The sequence below is a fragment of the Notolepis coatsorum genome (assembly GCF_963971535.1).
Source record: "Notolepis coatsorum genome assembly, chromosome: 18".
Taxonomy (NCBI): domain Eukaryota; kingdom Metazoa; phylum Chordata; class Actinopteri; order Aulopiformes; family Paralepididae; genus Notolepis; species Notolepis coatsorum.
In genome coordinates, this window is record NC_140182.1 from 40,765,093 (window position 1) to 40,786,072 (window position 20,980).

Consider the following 20,980-nt stretch of genomic DNA (forward strand, 5'->3'; position numbering starts at 1 on the left):
CACAGTGAGGGGTCCTTTGAAACTGCTGAAGGAAAAGTGGTTGGCTGACCAGACTCCTTCCTCTACTAATTTGTTGGACTATGTGTGTGACTTCAGGCTTAAGCTTAGTAGAGCATGTGAACTAGCGAAAGAGAACCTAAAGGTAGCCCAAGGAAAAATGAAGGTGTGGTATGATAGGCGGGCCCGACATAGGGTGTTCTCACCGGGAGACAAGGTGTTGGTTCTCTCGCCTATTCTTGGGTCTGCATTACAGGCTAAATACAGTGGGCCATACTCCATTGAGCGCAAAGTTGGTGAGGTCGACTACTTGATTAAAACTCCCGACCGCAGGCGCAAGAGTAGATTATGTCACGTCAATATGTTGAAGGCGTACAATGATAGGGCTCAGGTTGACCAGTCAGGGGTCAAGCCTGTGGCTGTTCTAACAGTTTCTGCATCTCCTATTGTAGCCGACTGTTCTGTGTCGAAGGAGATTTCTCAGGGCCGGTTGCCAAACACCCAGATACTAGGTGACTTGGACTCACACCTGTCGTACTTACCACTTCCTGAGCGTACGGATGTGGTGCGCCTACTTAGACAGCATACACGTTTGTTTTCTGATGTCCCTAGTCGTACTAATGTACTCGAGCATGACATTGATGTTGGTAGTGCAGGACCAATTAAGCAACATGCCTATAGGGTGAATCCGGAAAAACGAAGGATCTTGAGTAAGGAAGTAGACTATATGCTGAGACATGGCATTGCGGAGCCCAGTTCTAGTGCGTGGAGCTCCCCCTGCCTGCTTGTTGATAAGCCAGACTGCACTCATCGGTTCTGTACTGATTTCCGTAAAGTTAATACAGTAACCAAGCCGGACTCGTACCCTCTGCCTCGGATGGACGACTGTATCGATCGGGTGGGTTCAGCAGCCTTTGTAAGTAAATTGGATTTGCTAAAGGGATACTGGCAGGTTCCGCTTACTCCGCGAGCACGTGAGATATCCGCTTTTGTCACACCAGAGAGTTTCTGCCAGTATACAGTGATGGCCTTTGGCATGCGAAATGCCCCAGCGACGTTTCAGCGGCTAGTGAACAAGGTCCTGGGCGGGGTAGCGTTCTGTGAGGCATATCTGGATGACCTGGTTATCCACAGTTCCTCTTGGTCACAACATGTGGAGCATCTGGCCAAAGTGTTCAAGCGGTTGGGTGATGCTAACTTGACAGTTAACCTTGCGAAATGTGAATTTGGACAGGCCACGGTTACCTACCTGGGTAAGGTGGTTGGACGTGGGCATGTGTGCCCCGTTACAGCTAAGGTGGAGGCTATAGTGGGCTTCCCTGCTCCCATCACCAGGCGGGAGTTAAAGCGCTTCCTAGGTATGGCAGGGTACTATAGGAGTTTCTGTAGGAACTTTGCTTCTGTTGTTGCCCCTTTGACCAATCTGCTCAGTCCTAAGGTACCTTTCGTGTGGACTGAGACTTGTCAACAGTCTTTTGAGAGCATCAAGGGTATTCTGATTAGCGCTCCCGTTCTGTCAGCTCCCGATTTTCAACTGCCATTCAAGTTGGCAGTGGATGCTAGTGACCTCGGTGCTGGAGCCGTCCTCCTGCAAGAGGATGCATTAGAGGTGGAGCACCCAGTGTGCTACTTTTCTAAAAAGTTTGACAGGCATCAACTGCACTACTCTACTATAGAGAAGGAGGCGCTCGCTTTGGTTCTTGCCTTGAACCATTTTGATGTTTACGTGGGATCCTCCAGTTTACCCCTTGTTGTGTATACAGACCATAACCCTTTGGTTTTTCTTCGCAGCATGGTGAATTCGAATCATCGTTTGATGCGATGGAGTTTGTTCCTCCAGGCGTATAACTTGGATATTCGCCACATTCGTGGGAGGGACAACGTGCTAGCAGACGCCCTCTCACGATCGTAGTACCGGTGTTTGTGGTACCCGTTATCGCTGTGGTGGTAGAGGCCCTGACAACTAAGGGGTCACAGTTGTTTTTTGTTTTGTTTATGGGTTGTTGTGTAGTGGTTGCCTCTTGGGCAACCAGTTTGGTGGGGGAGGTGTTATGTACTAGAGGCCTGGTCACTCCTGTTTCACCAGGGCAGGCAGGTGAGGGCTGCCAATTAGCCAATTAGTGCTGATTGGTTACCTGCTGGGGAGCTTCAAAGGCAGACCCAGAAACACACATGCACGGTCTGTGCCTAGTGAAAGAGCTGTCAGGTTCTTACAGTCCTTGTCCGTTGGGTTACCAGTACATTATTTTATAGTTATATTAGTAGTTCCTTGGTTTAGTAGCATTTTTGAGTTAGAGCACAGGGTTTTGGTGTTGATTACACATAGGTTGCGTACCCATGAGCCAGGGTCGTAACAAGCAGTGAGCGATGTGAGGGCAGTGCGTTTAAGGGTGTTTTGTAATGTGTTCCAGTCAGATGCTGCAGCAAATCGAAAGAGTTTTATGAAGTTGCTGGACCTTAGACTGTAGTTAGAAGTGGAGACGTGCAGAAGGGAGGAGAGGTAGAGAGGTGTTTTACCAAGTATGGTTTTGTAAATTATTTGAAACCAGTGAAGAAGCCTTCTGGTGTGAAGAGATGTCCAGTCCACCAGGTTATAAAGGTCACAATGGTGAGTGGTGAAGGGTGCACTAGTGGCAAAACGGATGGCGGAATGATGGAGTATGTCGAGTTTTCTGAGGGCACGCTGGGATGCCATTCTATAGATGGTGTTGCCATAATCAAATATAGGGAGGATGGTCATCTTGACAAGAGTGTGTTTGGCCGAGCGGGTGAAGGAAGCTTTGTTGCGGTACAGAAAGCTCAGACGAGCTTTGACTTTGGCCTGCAGGTGTTTTATGTGAGTAGAGAAGGAAAGGGATGGGTCTAGCCAGAGGCCATGGTATTTATAAGAGGTAACAAACTCCAGCTCTGAGCCGTCGGCACAGGTGATTTTAGGGGTGCTAGCAGTGTCATGCTTTCTGTCAAAGAGCATACATTTAGTCTTCTTGGAGTTGAGAAGAAGGTGGAGACTATGAAAGGACTGTTCAATAGAAGTAAGACTAATTTGAAGAGTGGATGCCGCAGAGTGGAGTGAAGGGCCTGCTGAGTACAAGATGGTGTTGTCTGCGTATAGATGGATCTGTGAATTTCCAGCAGCCTTGGCTACATCGTTGATGTAGATAGAGAACAGCAAGGGACCCAAGATGGAGCCCTGAGGCACCCCTTTAAAGATGTTGAGAGGGTCAGACAAGATGTTCTCCGTCTTCACCTGCTGAACACGATTAGCAAGGACAAGGAAATGAATCCCAGTTTGGGAGAAATCAAAAAAAAATCAAAAAGAAATTCGGCTCCTTAGTCAAAGTGAACTGTTCCTTTAACAACATCATCAAGTGTAATTATTTAGAAAATGTTCAATACAATTATCATTAGATTGCAATAAAATATTGATTGATACAGTACAAAATATACAAAAAAATAAAAAGAATCAAGCACTGGCAAATGGAAATAGTATAACATTGTAACACTATTATTTGGCCTGAATCTGGAAACAAAGATGGTCATAAAGCTTTGAACTTGGGTGCTTTAAGGTGTGAGGGGACAGTGGATCAGATGTCCTCCTTAGTGACCAGACAGTAGAAGTCGGTCCGGACTGCATAGCTGCGTGAGCCCAGGTCTGAGACGTCGATGTCCGAGGGTCTAGGTTCAGCCGCTGGCATCCGAGCAGCGGGGAGGACGGGAGCTCTGGACGTGACAGCCTTGTACACAGGCAGACGCAGGCCTGGAGCAGGGAGAGGTTGTACATGGAAGATTGATCAGGAATCTACATCAAATCTACATAAATGGATCCCAAGTGATATGGTCGTTAAGTTCTAGTGTTAAATATTTTGCTCATCCAAACAAAAAGAAGTGCTATTGCTGATCCAAATAAAATAAAGATTCTGTGTGAACTTTGTTAAAGTAACACTGCAATATTATGGGAAACCGTCGCTTACAGTCTTCTTCAGAGTCAGACAATAAGATGGATACCGATTTCCTCTCTGTGCGTTTAGTAGAAAGCTATCGGGCTGCAAGCATAGCCTAGCTTAGCACAAATTAATGGAAGCGGATATGGACCACTAGCCTAGCTGTTGATCAAAAACACCTCTCCCGGAGTTTAAAGGTAGGCTAGTGATCCGTATCCGAGTCCATTCTTTTGTGCTAAGCTAGGCTAGCTTGTAGCCTTGAATGCTACACTGTGTCAGTGAATGCAATCTTTCCTGTGACAAAATGGCATCCAATGTAATAAAAAAAGTCAACCAACGAACTCGATTCTTGTACCGGATCTCCTCTCTGGTAAACAAGAATACCCTGAAGACTCTGGCAGGAGCACTCATTCAAGGGTACTACGACTATGCTTGCACCTCATGGTACCAAAGCACCTCAAAGGCACTAAAAACTAAATTACAAACATCTCAAAACAAACTAGTCAGACTACTGCTTGACCTGAATCCTAGAATCCACCTCACCCCTGCACACTTTGCCAACCTAGGATAGAGTAGACGACAGAGTACAGCAACTTGCAATGGGCCTGGTCTACAAGATACACTACACGACCAAGGTACCCATGTACATGTCAAAATACTTCCCAAAGGTCAGTGAATACCACGATCACAACACCAGAGGGAGCTCCACAAATCATGTAAAACCCAGATTCGGCACAAACAAGGGACTAAACACGTTTCGCAATTATGCCACATCAATGTGGAACGCCCTACCCAAAGCTGTAAAGGAATGTGAATCACTACCCACCTTCAAAAACACTCTCAAAGAACACCTACGGGAGACTGCAATTCGAAACTGGCCCCTACAAATGTCCTAACCCAGTTGTACAATAAAGACCAAGCATGGCTTTGTCAGTATTCCAATGTACAGTGCCCCCCCCCTACCCAACCCCCCCCCCCCCCCCCACCTCCAATGTACAGCCCCACCCAACCCCACCCCACCTACCCAACCTCCTCCAATGTACAGTTTCTATGTCAAATGTATGTCAGTATTCCAATGTACAGTGTGTCCCCCCCCTACCCAACCCTATCCCCCCCCCCACCTCCAATGTACAGCCCCACCCCACCTACCCAACCTCCTCCAATGCACAGTTTCTATTTCAAATGTATATACACTCTTTTTCTGGATTTTTTTTTATCACAAACAGTACTGTATTTGAAAATCTGGTATGTCATAAATGTATAGATGTAGCAGTACTGTCTATCTGTATGTCGTGTGTGTCATATGATGAATTGAAAATGGGGGACCCTGATGGAAACAAGACGAAAGTCTTTCTCAGGTCTGCATCCTCTTAACAATTGTATGTATTGAGCTGTACTGTACTGTACCCATTCTGCAATCTGTTAATAAACTTTTCAATCAATCAATCAATACCAGATGGTAAATAAATGGATGGACTGCATTTATAAAGCGCTTTACAATTTGTTCACTCACACATTCACACACCGACGGCAGAGGCGACCATGGTATGTGCCAACCTGCTCATTGGGAGCAATTAGGAGTTAAGTGTCTTGCTCAAGGACACTTCGACACACTGCCGGGAGGAGCGGGAATCAAACCGGGAACCTTCCAATTACCAGACGACTGCTCTACCTTCCGAGCCACTGTTAATATCCCAGTTAGCGTCTTCATATCCTGATCACCAGTATCCCATATGCATGAGTAAACTGAATATTGCAAATATTACCATGGAAATGGAAAATGGAACTTACAGTACACAGGGCTGCAAATCCCAACAGTAGAAGGAATCGTGTGTCTATTTTTAAAACTGAATCAAACGATAAACAAGGTGGCCTGTTGGGATGTTAGATCCTAATGTGAAAAACTGTGATTTTATATGTCTGCACTTTATGTGCTTATTTTATGCGTGTCTTTTTTCTGTTGTGAAGCACTTTAAGCTGCAGTTTCTGTATGAAAGGTGCTATACAAATAAAGTTGTATTATTATTATTATTATTATTATTATTATTATTATTATTATTATTATTATTATATGGTAGGCTATACATGTCACACTGGCCTATCCCAACTCTGGGTTTGTCAGTCAGGATACATGCCTCATTGCTAACACTGACGTATCCCAACTATCTGGGTTTGTCATAGTCAGGATCCCTACCGGTATCAGAATGTGCATGGCCATGTCATTTAATATTTAACTTTAGTAGAACTTTAGTCTAAAATCATCTACAAGTAAAGCTAGCGACCACTGCTGTCCCTGTCGTCTACTGTCAACACCACCATTCCTCCCAGGTGTCAGGCTGCTCATTCATTTCCATTCATTTTGAGGACCAAGTCTATATATCATACTTCTGAAGTATAAACAAACTACCGTATACAGCAATGTTATTCAGTGTAATATATTTTTCTGTGTCAATGGTACTTTTTTTTGCCATTGTCAAAAAAAATTATCAGTAAAAGAAATATTTCTCACTTGAGGTGCACACTCCTACGCAGATCTGTCTCTCTGTATGTCACAGCCTGCTAAACACCTCTGCCAAAGAGAGACAAAATACTGTACTAAATCCGGACATCCACAACCAAATTAATTTGAAAGAAAATGCTATAACTTTGAATTGGATGTATCACAGAGTATCACTAATAACCACAAATGAAGCTTGTCTGAACATTTATGAGTCTTGCAGTGGTGTAGTTATCAGTAAAGTAAACAGACTATCTTTTCTGCGTAAGGAAACCGTACCTTTATGGCTGCGTTCATCGTTGTTTCCATGTACACATTAAATCGACAAGGCTGCACAGATGCTGTGAAATACTTTTTTTTTTCTTCAATACATTTCCGGTTCTTATTTATAAAAAAGACAAAAAATATGGGGGGGGGGGGGGGTAATATAATATTATTCATTCAATATGTTAGGGAAAATAATTCGACTAAAAGGTTCACCGGTTAGTTAACTTCCTGTTTGTCCAGAGATGTTTGACAGTGGAACGTTGTCCAACTCTCTATGTAGTAGCCTGAGGTGTAGTTTGGTCAATTGTCAAACTGTTCACAGAATGTTTGGAATCTTTCGTTCGGCAAGGCAGCAGGTATTGTGTAACCTCCACAAACATTCCATGCAAGGCAGAGATACCAGTATCCACTACACTTCAAAGGAAATATTGTACTTTTTTACTACATTTATCTGAACCCATTAGTTCCTAGTTACTTTGAAAACAAAAAAGATTTTACATACAAGACAAGATTAAGTACCAGCAATCCTAAAGAGGACATAAATCACAGCAGCATAACTGGAACACGTTCCCATAGCCTTCAGATGTCAATAGATTGTTAAGATAACCTTCAGAGTTCAATAGATCGAGGGTGGAATGCTCCCAAGTAGGGTTGGGTGATATAACGATAACGATAATTATCGCGATATATTTTAATATCTGATATACTGCAACAGGGCAGTTTTAAAACCAGAGACAGTGGACAGACTTGTCTTTCTTGCCTGCAACTTAACACTTTAACTGCCGGAAGACGCTTTTAGGCGTCCTTCCCCGCCATGCTCAAGTTGCCGAAGACGCCGTAACTCGTCTTTGATATCAATATTTAAAAAATCTGTGATCGGAATCATATTTCCTTTCCGGGGCCCTGAGACACAAGTGTGATCTCCTCTCAATCCTCTAGCGGTTCAAGACCGCCATCTGGTGGCCGATCGGCAGATCGAAAAAACGGATGTTACCTTTAACCCGGCAGGACTCACTCCATATGTGGTCCGGGCACTCGCTAATGTTAGAGAGACTCAGTCTTCACACAGTGAACATCGATCGCTGCAAATAACTCGAAAAAACAACATGATTTGGACGTATATATTATTATACAACCTGGAAATGGACCGGATATTTCTATATCCCATAATAGGAAAATGTCTGTTCCACGCTCATCGCCCAACGGCGCGAGGAAGATACGGTAAGATTCAGCGTTATTTTTCAATGTGTACGATACTAACTGCTATGATGAACATTTTACCCACATTAGATGAATGGTATAACGCTGCCCACGGAATTATAAACGCCCCCTCGGCCATCCGGTCAACATCAGATTACGTGTAGTAACTTCCAGAAGTCCCTCCAGTTGGATTTTTTTATATCGCGCCGATTGCTATCAAACTGTATTTGATCATCAATATAATGCATTTGGGGCTATAAATCACGTTCTGGAGAAAGCTGCAGAAAGAGATGAAAACATACTTATACTTTAGATCATATTTTAGTATGAATATGTGAATGAAAAAGTTTAACGTTCATACACCCTGAACAATACATATAGGACATTGAATGGGCCCTAATAATGGCAATTTAGCAATAGAATTTAAAAAGTTATAGCCCTGCAAAGAAGGGGAACTTCTACATAGACAAATAGAGCTGGCAACCTATGGTATATCATGAATTTAGCCTTAGGCAATCAAAGTGTTAAAGTAATGGCTTTGCTTGTCCAAATGACAATACTGACCAAATTGAGATTTATTTTTCTCACGGTGCACAAAAAAGCACCAAAAGAAACTAGCAGAGCCAGAACTGTTCAACTCTCCTGGAGCCACAGCCAGCAGAGAAGCCGGTTTACTTTCGCTTTCAAACCAGCTGCAGCCTGAGAACTGGAGTGTGAGGGGATGTAACACTAAAGATGGCGGCAACGACAAAGAATTGCTGCAAAATAAACATACAGTACATCTGTTGTTAAAAAAAAAAAATACTTATAACAATATCGATAATATCGAATATCGAGTGATATGATATTGTTATCGATATCGTTATCGCGATATTTTTGGCCATATCGCCCAGCCCTACTCCCAAGTACTGAAATACAAGAACTTGAGATAGGGAGGCATTATGGAACATGGATTTCAGATAAGGAGGTGTTGACCCAAAGAAGGTTGAGAACCCCTGCTTTAGTAGAACGTATCAGCAGTCTTACCTCTATGTAAGTGCAATCACTGCTGTCCATGTTGTTCCATGTTGTATCTGACATCCATGGTCCATAATGCCTCCATATCTGACATCCATGTTCCATAACGCGTCCCTATCTGACGTCCATGTTCCATAACGCCTCCCTATCTGACATCCATGTTCCATAATGCCTCCATATCTGACATCCATGTTCCATAACGCGTCCCTATCTGACGTCCATGTTCCATAACGCCTCCCTATCTGACGTCCATGTTCCATAACGCCTCCCTATCTGACATCCATGTTCCATAACGCCTCCCTATCTGACGTCCATGTTCCATAACGCCTCCCTATCTGACATCCATGTTCCATAACGCCTTCCTATCTGATGTCCATGTTCCATAACGCCTCCCTATCTGACGTCCATGTTCCATAACGCCTCCCTATCTGACATCCATGTTCCATAACGCCTCCCTATCTGACATCCATGTTCCATAACGCCTCCCTATCTGACGTCCATGTTCCATAACGCCTCCCTATCTGATGTCCATGTTCCATAATGCCACCCTATCTGACATCCATGTTCCATAATGTCCCCCTATCTGACGTCCATGTTTCATAACGCCCCCCCCCCCCCCCCCCCCCCCCCCATTTGACATCCATCTTCCATAACGCCAACCCCCTACATCCAATGGAATTTTGTGTTTATCATGGGTATCTATGATTAGCAGCCATTAATGTTTCTATTTGGCTCAGTTTGTTGGATCCATTAGTGTTGTGTGTCAAATGAAAGCTTCTAACCATGGGACCCAATAAAATCTTCATTATTGTTTTTTTTTTTCTGGATTCATATTTTTACTAATTTTACTTTTTACTACCAAGTGTGTATAAATTAAACATTAAAAAAAGAAAAAATAAGTGACACTTTCCCTGTTTCTGAAGTGGCATTTTGGATTTTCATTGTGCTCACTGCATGTAGGCTCCTCTCTGGTTCCAGTCAAGTTGTTGTCCTGATATTAAAACAATGATAAATAAATAAAATAAACTAGCATCCCCTTTGAGCATCTCAACACCCCCTTTTCAACAATTCTGCGCCCAGCACCCCCCTCTGAGAGCCCCCTGGGCGGTGTTACCATTGAGAGACCCTATACTGAAGTGAAATATCCCTTTAAGTGCAAAGAGTGGGTGAGTCAGTAGAGTTATCAAGTGAAATATCCCTTTAAGTGCAGAGAGTGGGTGAGTCAGTGGGCGTACAAACAGCTCAAGGCGGCTAATTCTAGAATTCCAGCACCCTTATCTCCAGTCACTCACAGTAACCATGTCAACAAATACAGCAACAATTATGTCCAGTATTGACAACTTCGACGGGCCTTTCTTTGTCCGGGAGAAGCAACAGTTGTGATGGGAGGATCAATAAATGAGGGCGGAGCTTGAGATAGGTCAATAGCCCATGAACGTAAAGTACAAAACGTGCACGTGAGTGTGTAATTATCTTTCTTCCAGGATGGCTGCCTGTAACCATTGTAGGGCTGACCCCTATTAGTCGAATAGTCGACTAATCGGTCGAAAGGAGCCGTAGTCGACTGCCAACCTCTTAGTCGAATACAAAAAAAATAAAACATTTATAAAGATTTTTTTTTTTTTTTTTTTTTTCCAAAAGAAAAGAGGCCTAGAAGCGTGGCTAACGCTAATGGCACGCATACCAGAGGCTAACTGCCTACGAAAACAGGCACAGAGGCACTGAAAGAGGATTTCACCCATCTAATGAACACACTAGACCAGTGGTTCTCAAACTGTGGTACGCGTACCACTAGTGGTACTTGGTGGTACTGCTGGTGGTACTTGAAAACATTTCCAAAAAAAACATTTGCAGTCAGGCCACTGAACTTAGAAGCAGGCCAGGCCAGTGTTTCTGGTTGCGGCAGCGCGATAGTTCGATAATCTAAGTGGGGAACAACCAGGAGATCACTGTGACAGAGAGTAATGCAGTCTAAGGGCCCGCGTCCACCTAGCGCATATTTAGGACCGCAAGCGTCTGTTTTCAATGTATTACAATGGGGAGGGAGCGCATGCGGCCCCATGCGGCCGCCTCTAGGAAGTGCGCTGCCGTCGGCTTCTTTTTTCAGCGCCTTTATGCGGCCGCACAAGCCAGAGAGTTGAAACTGGCTGAACTTTTCTAGAGCGGTGCGCCGAGCGCATATTCAAACAACCAATCACAGCCAGTCATCTACCACTCTGCTTGTAACCTGACACCGGAGCTGCCAGCCTGTCTGGCTGTCTCCACACAGACCATTGAGATCCGCGACAAAACTAATAATAATAACTACACGAATACACTACTAAAAAGCTAATAAAAAGCAAAGGGCAAACTGTGGTGTCAGGCAATAACTATATATATAATTAATATACAATAAAGTTATTCAAATATGCTATAATATGTGCAAAACCGCGGCATGGCTGTAGATTTCTTTCTGTCATCTACAAGATGCGCGTCAAGCCAGCTCTGCCGGCGCACTCCCAGCATGTTTCACGGAGAAATATGCGCTAGGTGGACGCGGGCCCTAAACAGTCATAAATCTTTAATTCAACTTCAGCCCTGATCATAACCATTTATTTTTAGATTTCTTGTAATGTCAGATAAAAAATGAAATACTCCCACTTTTCTGAAAAGACTTGGTGTTAAATCTGACATTACAAAAAATCCATCAAAATATGTGTTGCTGCTAATCATTGACACATGCCTAGCCTGTAATAATCCCCCCCAGAAGAATGTACTTTGCATTTGATATATTGTAAATATTTTACTTTTTGTGTGTTTTTTTTAACAATAATTTGTGATGCCATCACACAAACTGGCATTTAAAGGGTAAACATTCAAAAATGTATTGAATATGTGTTTTCTTTTCTTTTTTACAATAATTTGTGATGCCCATCACGAACACTGGCATTTAAAGGGTACAAATTCAAAAATGCCTGCACCAGAATGCAAGAAATTAAGTTTTTGTAACAAAATAATTGTGTGTGTGTGTGTGTGTGTGTGTGTGTGTGTGTGTGTGTGTGTGTGTGTGTGTGTGTGTGTGTGTGTGTGTGTGTGTGTGTGTGTGTGTGTGTGTGTGTGTGTGTGTGTGTGTGTGTGTGTGTGTGTGTGTGTGTGTGTGTGTGTGTGTGTGTGTGAGTGTGAGAGAGAATGACGGACAATTGCTTGCTGTGTGAGAGAGAGAGAGGGAGAGTGAGAGAGAGAGAGAGAGAGATAGAGAGAGAATTAAGTACATTTGCTGAAATACAGTTGTTCTTCATTTTCTCACTTGCTATGTGAGAATGTTATTATGTTCTCAATGCCCCTTGCATTGTATGAGTTGTGTGGAAGCGTTTGCTAGTTCTAGTGCTATCCCTTTGTACATTGTGGCTGTGTCTGACAAAAGTTAACAATAAATAATGGTATTAGGAATACATTTGCCTCCTGCGTGAACTGTGCATAGCTGAATAGACTGTATTTTAACACCGGTCATATGGTGGTACTTGGAGAGCCAGCTACGTTCTCAGGTGGTACTTGGTGTAAAAAGTTTGAGAACCACTGCACTAGACAAATATCAAGATGTATCCATCAGTGGACCAATTGCATGCTTTTGCAGAGGACAAGAAGCCTTCAGTCGACTCCTTCAGACATTAAGCACCCCCCACAGCCCAAATGGAATGATAAAAAAAAAATTATACTTTTTTTCTTTTTTTTACTAACGGCAAATTTTGGCCAATCATAGTCGACTATCCAAATCCTTAGTCAGGGACAGCCCTAAACCATTGGTAACCACTTTCAAAAGAAAATGCCTCATTTCTGTGCAGTGGTAGAGTAGGTAAAACACTGGAAAAGCATGATATTACAATTCTACTGTGACTTGTTTACAAGATCCAGTAATAAGACACCAAATTATTATGTTTTTGTTATTTTGTTATTCGTTATTTCTTATGTATCAACACATAGCAACCGTTGTTTTGCACATAGCAACCGTTGTCTCTTCCATTGCCATGTACAAAACAATGGTTGCTATGTTGGAAGACATTATTAAACGCAGTGCTCCTCACCCAGGTCTCCAGCGGGGTCAACATCCGAGCGGCAGTCTAAGTAGTCGGGGTTGAGGCTGAGCATGGGGTCCTTGTCGTCTTGCAGCAAGGTCTGAGGGTCTCCTGCAGACTCTGTGCAGAAGACCACCCTGCGGGGCATGGCTAGAGCCAGCTCTTTCCAGAAGGCTGAGGACGGGGCCTGTAGATACAGACAGTAATCAAAATAATCACACACATACAGTAAGAGCATGCGTTCATCATGACGAATGACATGCATTTTTCTATGGAATTCGTTTTTCTTTAGTTAGTCCATTCTATTTATTTTTGTATACATTTTCTTTCAATTCTGTTTTATTTATTCTCATTTTCTAATTTATATATTATAATGCTTGAGGTGTAATTTGACAAACTGTCAAACGTTTCACAGAATGTTTGGAATCTTTCTTCCAGCAAGGCAGCAGGTAATGTTGTGTAACCTCCCCAAACATTCCATGCAAGGCAAAGACACAAGAAAATAAACAAATAGAAGTACTGCACCTAAGTAAAATGGCAAGGTATTTTTCTACTTTACTTGAGTATTTTCATTTTAGGGAACTTTGTACTTTTACTCCACTACATTTCAAAGTAAATATTGAACCCTACATTTATCTGAACTCATTAGTTATAGTTACTTTGGGGGGGGAAAGATTGAGCATACAAGACATAAATTGATGAAGATTAAGTACTTTAACATGTTAAACCAGCAATCCTACAGAGGACATAATCACATCATCATAACTGGACCACTTTAGCTGACACCATTGGCATGCATGTGGGGCCCTTTGAATTTTTTCACACATTCTTTCACATTCTTCTAATAACAACATGTGTTAACTTGTACCTGTTAAGGGTATACAACATACAGTACTTACATTTACATTTAATCATTTAGCTGATGCTTTTATCCAAAGCTGTCACGGTCCCAGGCTGAGCTCTGCCTGGGGCTGTGAGGACAATGTGAACAGTGGTCTCCTACCGCCATCTCGCGGGCACCGCCAGATGGTGCAGTCCATTATTTTGTGTTGGTTAAATGTAATTGATTTGATTTCCTCATTTATGTTGTCCTGGGCTCTTCCTTCCCTTGTTTAATTGTCATCCTCCTGTCTGGTTGTTGTGTGTTATATTGCTTTTTGTGTTTAGTTTGGTGTTTAAACCAAATTAAACTGTATCAAGTCAACTGAAAATGTGAATAGTATGAAAACAAATTTAAATGTTAAATTTTTTTGTAATTCTCCTGCGAAATAAGCTGTGACCTGCACCTCAAAGAATCGGAATCGAGAATCGTTCAGAACAGGAATCGATATGGAGAATCGGAATCGGAACCGGAATCGTTAAAATCCAAATGATGCCCAACCCTACTTATGAGCAACTTATATAACAAGTCAGCAGGAAGGGTACAACTCTGGCAGCTAAGGGTCAGTGATATTGTTCGTCAAATAGTGTCAAACTAGAGTGCTACACTCTGTGTGCTTAGTAGTATAGATATATTAGTATAGTAGGTAGTAGTATAAGGATAGTAACATAGTGGTAAGGTACATAACTGTTACGATTCTGGTTCTTGACTACGGTCGGGAACCACCCACCTTCTCTGTCATCTGTCACCTGATTGCTGTCACTTGTTTTTCCCTGTCATTTAGTGCTGTCACTTAGGGGTTGGCTTCTGATTGGCTGTCACGGGGGTGTGTGTGGAATGTTGGTATTTGGTGGCTATGTAACATTCCTTTCCTCTGCTTGTCATTCATCAGGTCTTCACTATAGGCATTCGGAGATAACGCGGCCGGTTCCAGTTCTGGACCACCACTAAGCTCCATTTTCTATTCTCTCGTTCCCTTGCCTTGGCATAGTATCCTAGTATTACTCTTTGTGTTCTTTACTATTAAAGTCGAACCTGTTCTCCGTCTCTATGATTGCCTACAACAATTGTAACTCACCTACCTCCATCCTGACAGAAGACCTGACCATCAGAGTTCCATGGAGGCAATCATGGAGATGCTCCGGGCACAGAAAAGTGCACAGGAGCGCATGGAGGAACACCAACATCTGGTCAGCGCCGAGTTGGTTCGGCTGGGCGGGATCGTCAGCGCGTCGCAGGAGACGGTGCAGTCGGCGCTCCTCACAGCCCAGCAGGCACAAGTCGAGGTGGCGGGGGTAAGAACGACGGTGGGAGAGACGGCGGCAGGAGAGACGAGGAGAGTCGGGGAGCTCTTGGGCACCAGGATCGGAACCAGGAGCCACGGCTACCCGCACCAGGCCGCTACGCGGGAGCACCGGAGGGATGAAGGGAGTTCATCACCCAGTGCTCACTCGTGTTCCAGCTGCAGCCACGCTCATTTCCCTCTTCCAGAGCACAAGTCGCATATATTATCACCCTCCTCACCGGTCAAGAACTCTCCTGGGCTACGGCCGAATTAGAGAGCGGTTCGTCTATCTGCGACTGTGTGGACGACTTCACCGGGGAGTTGAGAAGGGTATTCGACACTTCCCGAGTACTCTCGATCTTCGAGGCCGGTGGGCGGCTTCTCGCCTGCCGGCAGGGCCTCCGCACGGTCTCAGAATACGCCATCGAATTTCGGATCGTGGCTCGGGAGGCAGCTTGGCCGGAGATTCCTTGTGTGGTCCTGTTCCTCAAGGGACTCTCCGCACGGATGAGGGACGAGTTCTCCATGCGTGAGATCCCTGAGCAGATGGAAACGCTCATCAACACCGCCATACGGATGGACAATTGACATCGGGAGAGAGAGAGAGGGAGCGTGAAGATACTACCCAGGTACGTGTCCTTTCTCCTCCCGTTGTTGATATCTTCCCGCATTACACGAGTGGGCCACTGGGTGATGAATCCATGCAGCTTGGGGCGCTGTTGCTCTCAGACGACGAGCGGTGGCGCTTCATCGAGGAGCGACGCTGCTTCCGGTGCGGCCGCACCGGTCATCGTTTCGGCAGCTGTCGGGAACAGGCTGGCTCAACAAGGCGCCAGTCGGGAAGAGGAGGTGCTCCGCCGGGCCTCGAGAGGGCGCCAGCAGGTGGGCTCACCCCAGCACTACCATCTGACTCACGTACATTTCTGGAGGTGGCGGTTAACTGTGGGGGTAACGTTAGGGGAACGAAGGCTCTCATTGACTCAGGGGCGGCGGGCAATTTCATTCACTTGGGGTTGGTGAGAGAATGGGGAATCCCGGTAGAAGAGTTGGGGGTTCCCATTCCGGTCTACGCCCTGGACGGTCAGCCCCTGGGCAGTGGGAGCGTCACTCAACGCACTGTTCCTATACACATCCGGGTGGCGGGTGGGGGGTGGGAGTGGGTTCAATTATTTGTCATTGTCTCCCCCTATTCTGTAATGGTGTTGGGTCATCCCTGGTTGTCTTCATGTGTACGTAATATTAATTGGAGCACGGGCAAGCTCTCAACGGAGGTCGACGTGAAGTCGGTCGTCGGCGAGAGTTTGTCCACTCCCTTGTCTCCCTTCCCCTCTTCTCTTTTTTCTCCTTCTTCTCTCTCCAGGATGGTGGGGAGCGTTGCAGATTCTGTTCCACCCTCTAATCCCGATTTGATAGGGGTTCCTGAGATCTATTGGGACCTGGCGGACGTTTTTAGCAAGACGCGTGCTAAAGCACTACCGCCTCATAGATCATACGACTGTCCCATTAATCTCCTACCCGGTACCTCCCCGCCTCACGGGCGAATGTTCTCTCTCTCACGCCCCGAGACCTTGGCCATGAACACCTACATTGAGGAGGCATTGCTTGCGGGGCACATACGTCCCTCCACATCCCCGGCCGGCGCTGGTTTCTTCTTTGTTGATAAAAAAGATGGGGATCAGCGTCCGTGCATTGATTATAGGGGATTGAATGACGTTTCCATCAAGAACCGATATCCTTTACCTCTCATGGACACGGCCTTTGAGTGCTTACAGGGGGCGCAGGTCATTTCTAAACTTGACTTACGTAATGCATACAATCTGGTCAGGATTAGAGAAGGAGACGAGTGGAAGACTGCATTTAATATGCCCAATGGTCACTATGAGTATTTGGTCATGCCCTTTGGTTTGGCTAATGCTCCGGCAGTCTTCCAAGCCCTGGTTAACGACGTGCTGCGAGACTTGATTGGGGTGTCGGTGTTTGTTTACCTAGATGATATCCTAATTTTTTCTCGCGATATGGTGCAACACCAACTGCATGTTCGGGAGCTGCTAGACCGTCTCCTCAAGCATCAACTATTCGTTAAGGCCGAGAAGTGTGTGTTTCACACTGATACCGTTTCCTTCCTGGGCTTTGTGTTGACGAAGGGTGATCTACGCATGGATTCGGCCAAGGTGAGTGCAGTCTTGGACTGGCCACGGCCTTCGTCGCTCAAGGGGTTACAACGGTTTTTGGGCTTTGCACATTTTTACAGGCGCTTTATTCGCAACATTAGCGCCTTAGCCAATCCGTTAACAGCTCTCACTAAAGCCTCTCTCCCTGGCTTTGAATGGTCGCCTAGGGCAGAGTCGGCCTTCTACGATCTCAAACGTCGGTTTACATCCGCTCCTGTATTGATCCGCCACGATGCGGAGGTTCTGTTCATTGTGGAGGTGGATGCCTCTGACATCGCAGTGGGGGGGGTGCTCTCTCAGAGGTGCTTAAAGGATGGGAAAGTGCACCCGTGTGCTTTTTTTTCTCGCCGTCTGTCACCAGCCGAGCGCAACTACGACGTGGGTAATCGGGAGTTGTTGGCTATCAAATTGGCACTGGAGGAATGGAGACATTGGTTGGAGGGGGCGGCACATCCTTTCATTGTTTGGACCGATCATAAGAACTTGGCTTACATCCAAGGGGCTAAACGCTTTAACACTCGCCAGGCCAGGTGGACGTTGTTCTTCACACGATTTCGATTTACCATCTCCTATAGGCCCGGGTCCAAGAATATCAAACCCGACGCATTATCGCGCCAGTTTGATCTTCCTGGCCGGGAGAAGCAGCCCCATCCCATTATTCCACCGGCCTTGATTTTGGCACCCGTGTCTTGGCGCATAGATAAGGTGGTAAGGTCGGCGCTAACGCGGGAGCCCGACCCTGGCGGGGGCCCTCCGGGGCGGTTGTATGTGCCCAAGGCGGCACGCTCACGTTTGCTGCAGTGGGCACATGCCTCATCCCTCACCAGCCACCCTGGGGCCACCAGGACCCTGGAATTTATCCGTAGGAGGTTCTGGTGGCCGACAGTGGAGGGGGATACGCGTTCCTTTGTGGCGGCCTGCCCGATGTGCGCGCGCAGTAAGACCTCTCGCCGTGCACCGGCAGGTCTCCTCCGGCCACTTCCTATTCCTAAACGGCCCTGGTCGCACATATCCCTGGACTTTATTTCTGGCCTCCCCCTTTCGGACGGGTTCACCGCCATTTTGGTGGTGGTGGACCGGTTCTCGAAGGCGGCTCACTTTGTTCCTCTCCCCAAGCTTCCATCGGCCCGAGAGACTGCTGATCTGGTGATACAGCATGTCTTTCTGGTCCACGGGCTTCCGGTGGATATCGTGTCGGAACGGGGTCCTCAGTTCGCTTCCAGGTTCTGGAAGGCGTTTGCCGCCGGTCTCGGCGCCTCCGTCAGCCTTTCGTCTGGGTTTCATCCGCAGTCGAACGGGCAGACGGAGCGTGTCAACCAGGACCTGGAGGGGGTCTTGAGATGTTACGTTGCCGGTTGCCCGGCAACGTGGAGTAGGAGGTTGGCATGGGCTGAGTATGCGCATAATACCCTCCTCTCCTCCTCTACCGGTATGTCTCCCTTTCAGTGTCAGTATGGTTTTCAACCTCCTCTGTTTCCTGAGCAGGAGCAGGAGGCGGAGGTGCCCTCGGCCCAGGCACATGTGGCTCGCTGCCGCAGGACGTGGAAGCGGGTCCGGGCGGCGCTGCAGAAGGTTTCGGTTAGTACCCAGCGGCAGGCTAACCGCAAGCGTCGTCCGGCTCCGGTTTACCGTCCTGGGCAGTGGGTTTGGCTTTCCACCCGGGATCTCCCTCTCCGGGTGGAATCCTGGAAGCTGGCTCCTCGCTTTATAGGGCCCTTTAAAGTGGTACGTCGGGTGAATCCTGTGGCTTACAGGCTACGGCTTCCGAGCTCTATGAGGGTTCATCCGACCTTTCATGTGTCCCTGTTGAAGCCGCTCCTCTCATCGCCCTTGGCCCCGCCACTGCCTACGGTTCCTCCGCCTCGGTTTATGGGTGGTCAACCCATTTACACGGTGCAGAGGATACTGGGTTGTAGGCGGAGGGGTAGGGGGTTTCAGTTCTTGGTGGATTGGAAGGGGTACGGGATAGAAGAGCGTTCTTGGGTGCCTCAAAGGGATATTTTAGATCCCAGCCTGATCGTTGATTTCCGGCGGCTGAATCCCGAGGCCCCCAGGTGAACGTCTGGTGCCGTTCGTCGGGGGAGGGTACTGTTACGATTCTGGTTCTTGACTACGGTCGGGAACCACCCACCTTCTCTGTCATCTGTCACCTGATTGCTGTCACTTGTTTTTCCCTGTCATTTAGTGCTGTCACTTAGGGGTTGGCTTCTGATTGGCTGTCACGGGGGTGTGTGTGGAATGTTGGTATTTGGTGGCTATGTAACATTCCTTTCCTCTGCTTGTCATTCGTCAGGTCTTCACTATAGGCGTTCGGAGATAACGCGGCCGGTTCCAGTTCTGGACCACCACTAAGCTCCGTTTTCTATTCTCTCGTTCCCTTGCCTTGGCATAGTATCCTAGTATTACTCTTTGTGTTCTTTACTATTAAAGTCGAACCTGTTCAAGAGTATATCTTCTCCGTCTCTGTGATTGCCTACAACAATTGGAACTCACCTACCTCCATCCTGACACAACGTTTTTTGTTATAAATCTTTTTAATTAAATTTCAGATTTTGATTGAAGGTGTGTTTTCAGTCAACGGCAAAAAGTTTAGCAGGATTCGGCTGTCCTGCCTCTGGTGGGAAGTTCATTCCAATATCGTGGAGCGAGAACAGAGAATAGCCTGCTTTGCTTTGATGACCCCCCCCAGGAGCCCCCTGGAGCGTCAGTTGTTGGTTTAGCAAGCATTTATTGATAATTTATTGAGATCACAAACTTTGTTTGTCCGAGGGAAGCAGTTGTGCTTGTAGGATCAAGAGAAGAGGACAGGCATTTGAGTCACCGGTGAACGCCGCCTTGTGTGGCTGATAAACGTTCATGGTTGTCATCATCACTCCAGACTTGAACTAAATCAAAGGGTAGGTGATACTAGGGATGCCCCGATCGATCGGCCACCGATCGTTATCGGCCGATAATCAGTATAAATATGCGATCGGTGATCGGTGATAATGCTTTATTTTCGCCGATCGTCAAAGCCGATCTCATTCGCTGAGTTCTGTCTCAGACACCGGGTGGTGCGGGGGGCTGCTCCTCCCTCCCGCATGCATGTAAACACGGGTCTAGTCTAGTGAGACGGGACACGGGAGGACGGCGTCGGCGTCTCCCTGAGCTAACGTTAGCTTAGCTACCGTTACAAAATGACCCAGTCAACTATTCACTTTTAGTTTAATACATGATGAGGCATTGTCTAACCGAACGGTATCTAGCCGGCTAGCTACCGATAGCTCCTGACATCAACAAACGCTCCACAAAGTCTAGTAGAGTGTATGATACCTGTTAGCTGTTAGCTGTTAGCTCACGTTAGCGCAAGCTAGTTCACTGTTCAAAACGAAATGTCCCATTGTACTAAATAATTCACTGAGGCGTTGTATTAACGTTATATATCCGGCTAGCAGTAGCTACAGATAGCTCCTGATATCAATGTCTTATAACACTGATTCGATGTGTATTCGAGCTGAGGGCTTGTGAATGTGATTTAACGTTATACCAATACTAGGGTCCAGCTGCAGCGCCGGAGAATCCTTGCCGTAGCTCGAGGCAGTATAGGGTCCAGGTGCAGCTCCGGAGAATCCTGGCCATAGCTGGAGGCTACTAGAGTACACACAGACAGTGGAGCTTGTTGCATGGTGGCGAT

The 20,980-nt window shown here is 46.1% G+C and overlaps 1 protein-coding gene across 2 annotated transcripts in view; it reads right to left on the minus strand.

The window, feature by feature from the left end:
* Positions 1–2,114: 2,114 nt before the first annotated feature.
* The window catches only part of sigirr (single immunoglobulin and toll-interleukin 1 receptor (TIR) domain), a 44,528-nt gene continuing 25,662 nt past the window's right edge, over positions 2,115–20,980 (minus strand). For both annotated transcript variants that reach the window (XM_084334598.1, XM_084334597.1), the window contains exons 9-10: positions 12,981–13,158; positions 2,115–3,754 (exon numbers count right to left, since the gene is read on the minus strand). In XM_084334598.1, coding sequence (XP_084190724.1) covers positions 3,582–3,754; positions 12,981–13,158 — 351 coding nt within the window. In that variant the 3' untranslated portion in view covers positions 2,115–3,581. The remainder of the gene's footprint in view (positions 3,755–12,980; positions 13,159–20,980) is intronic.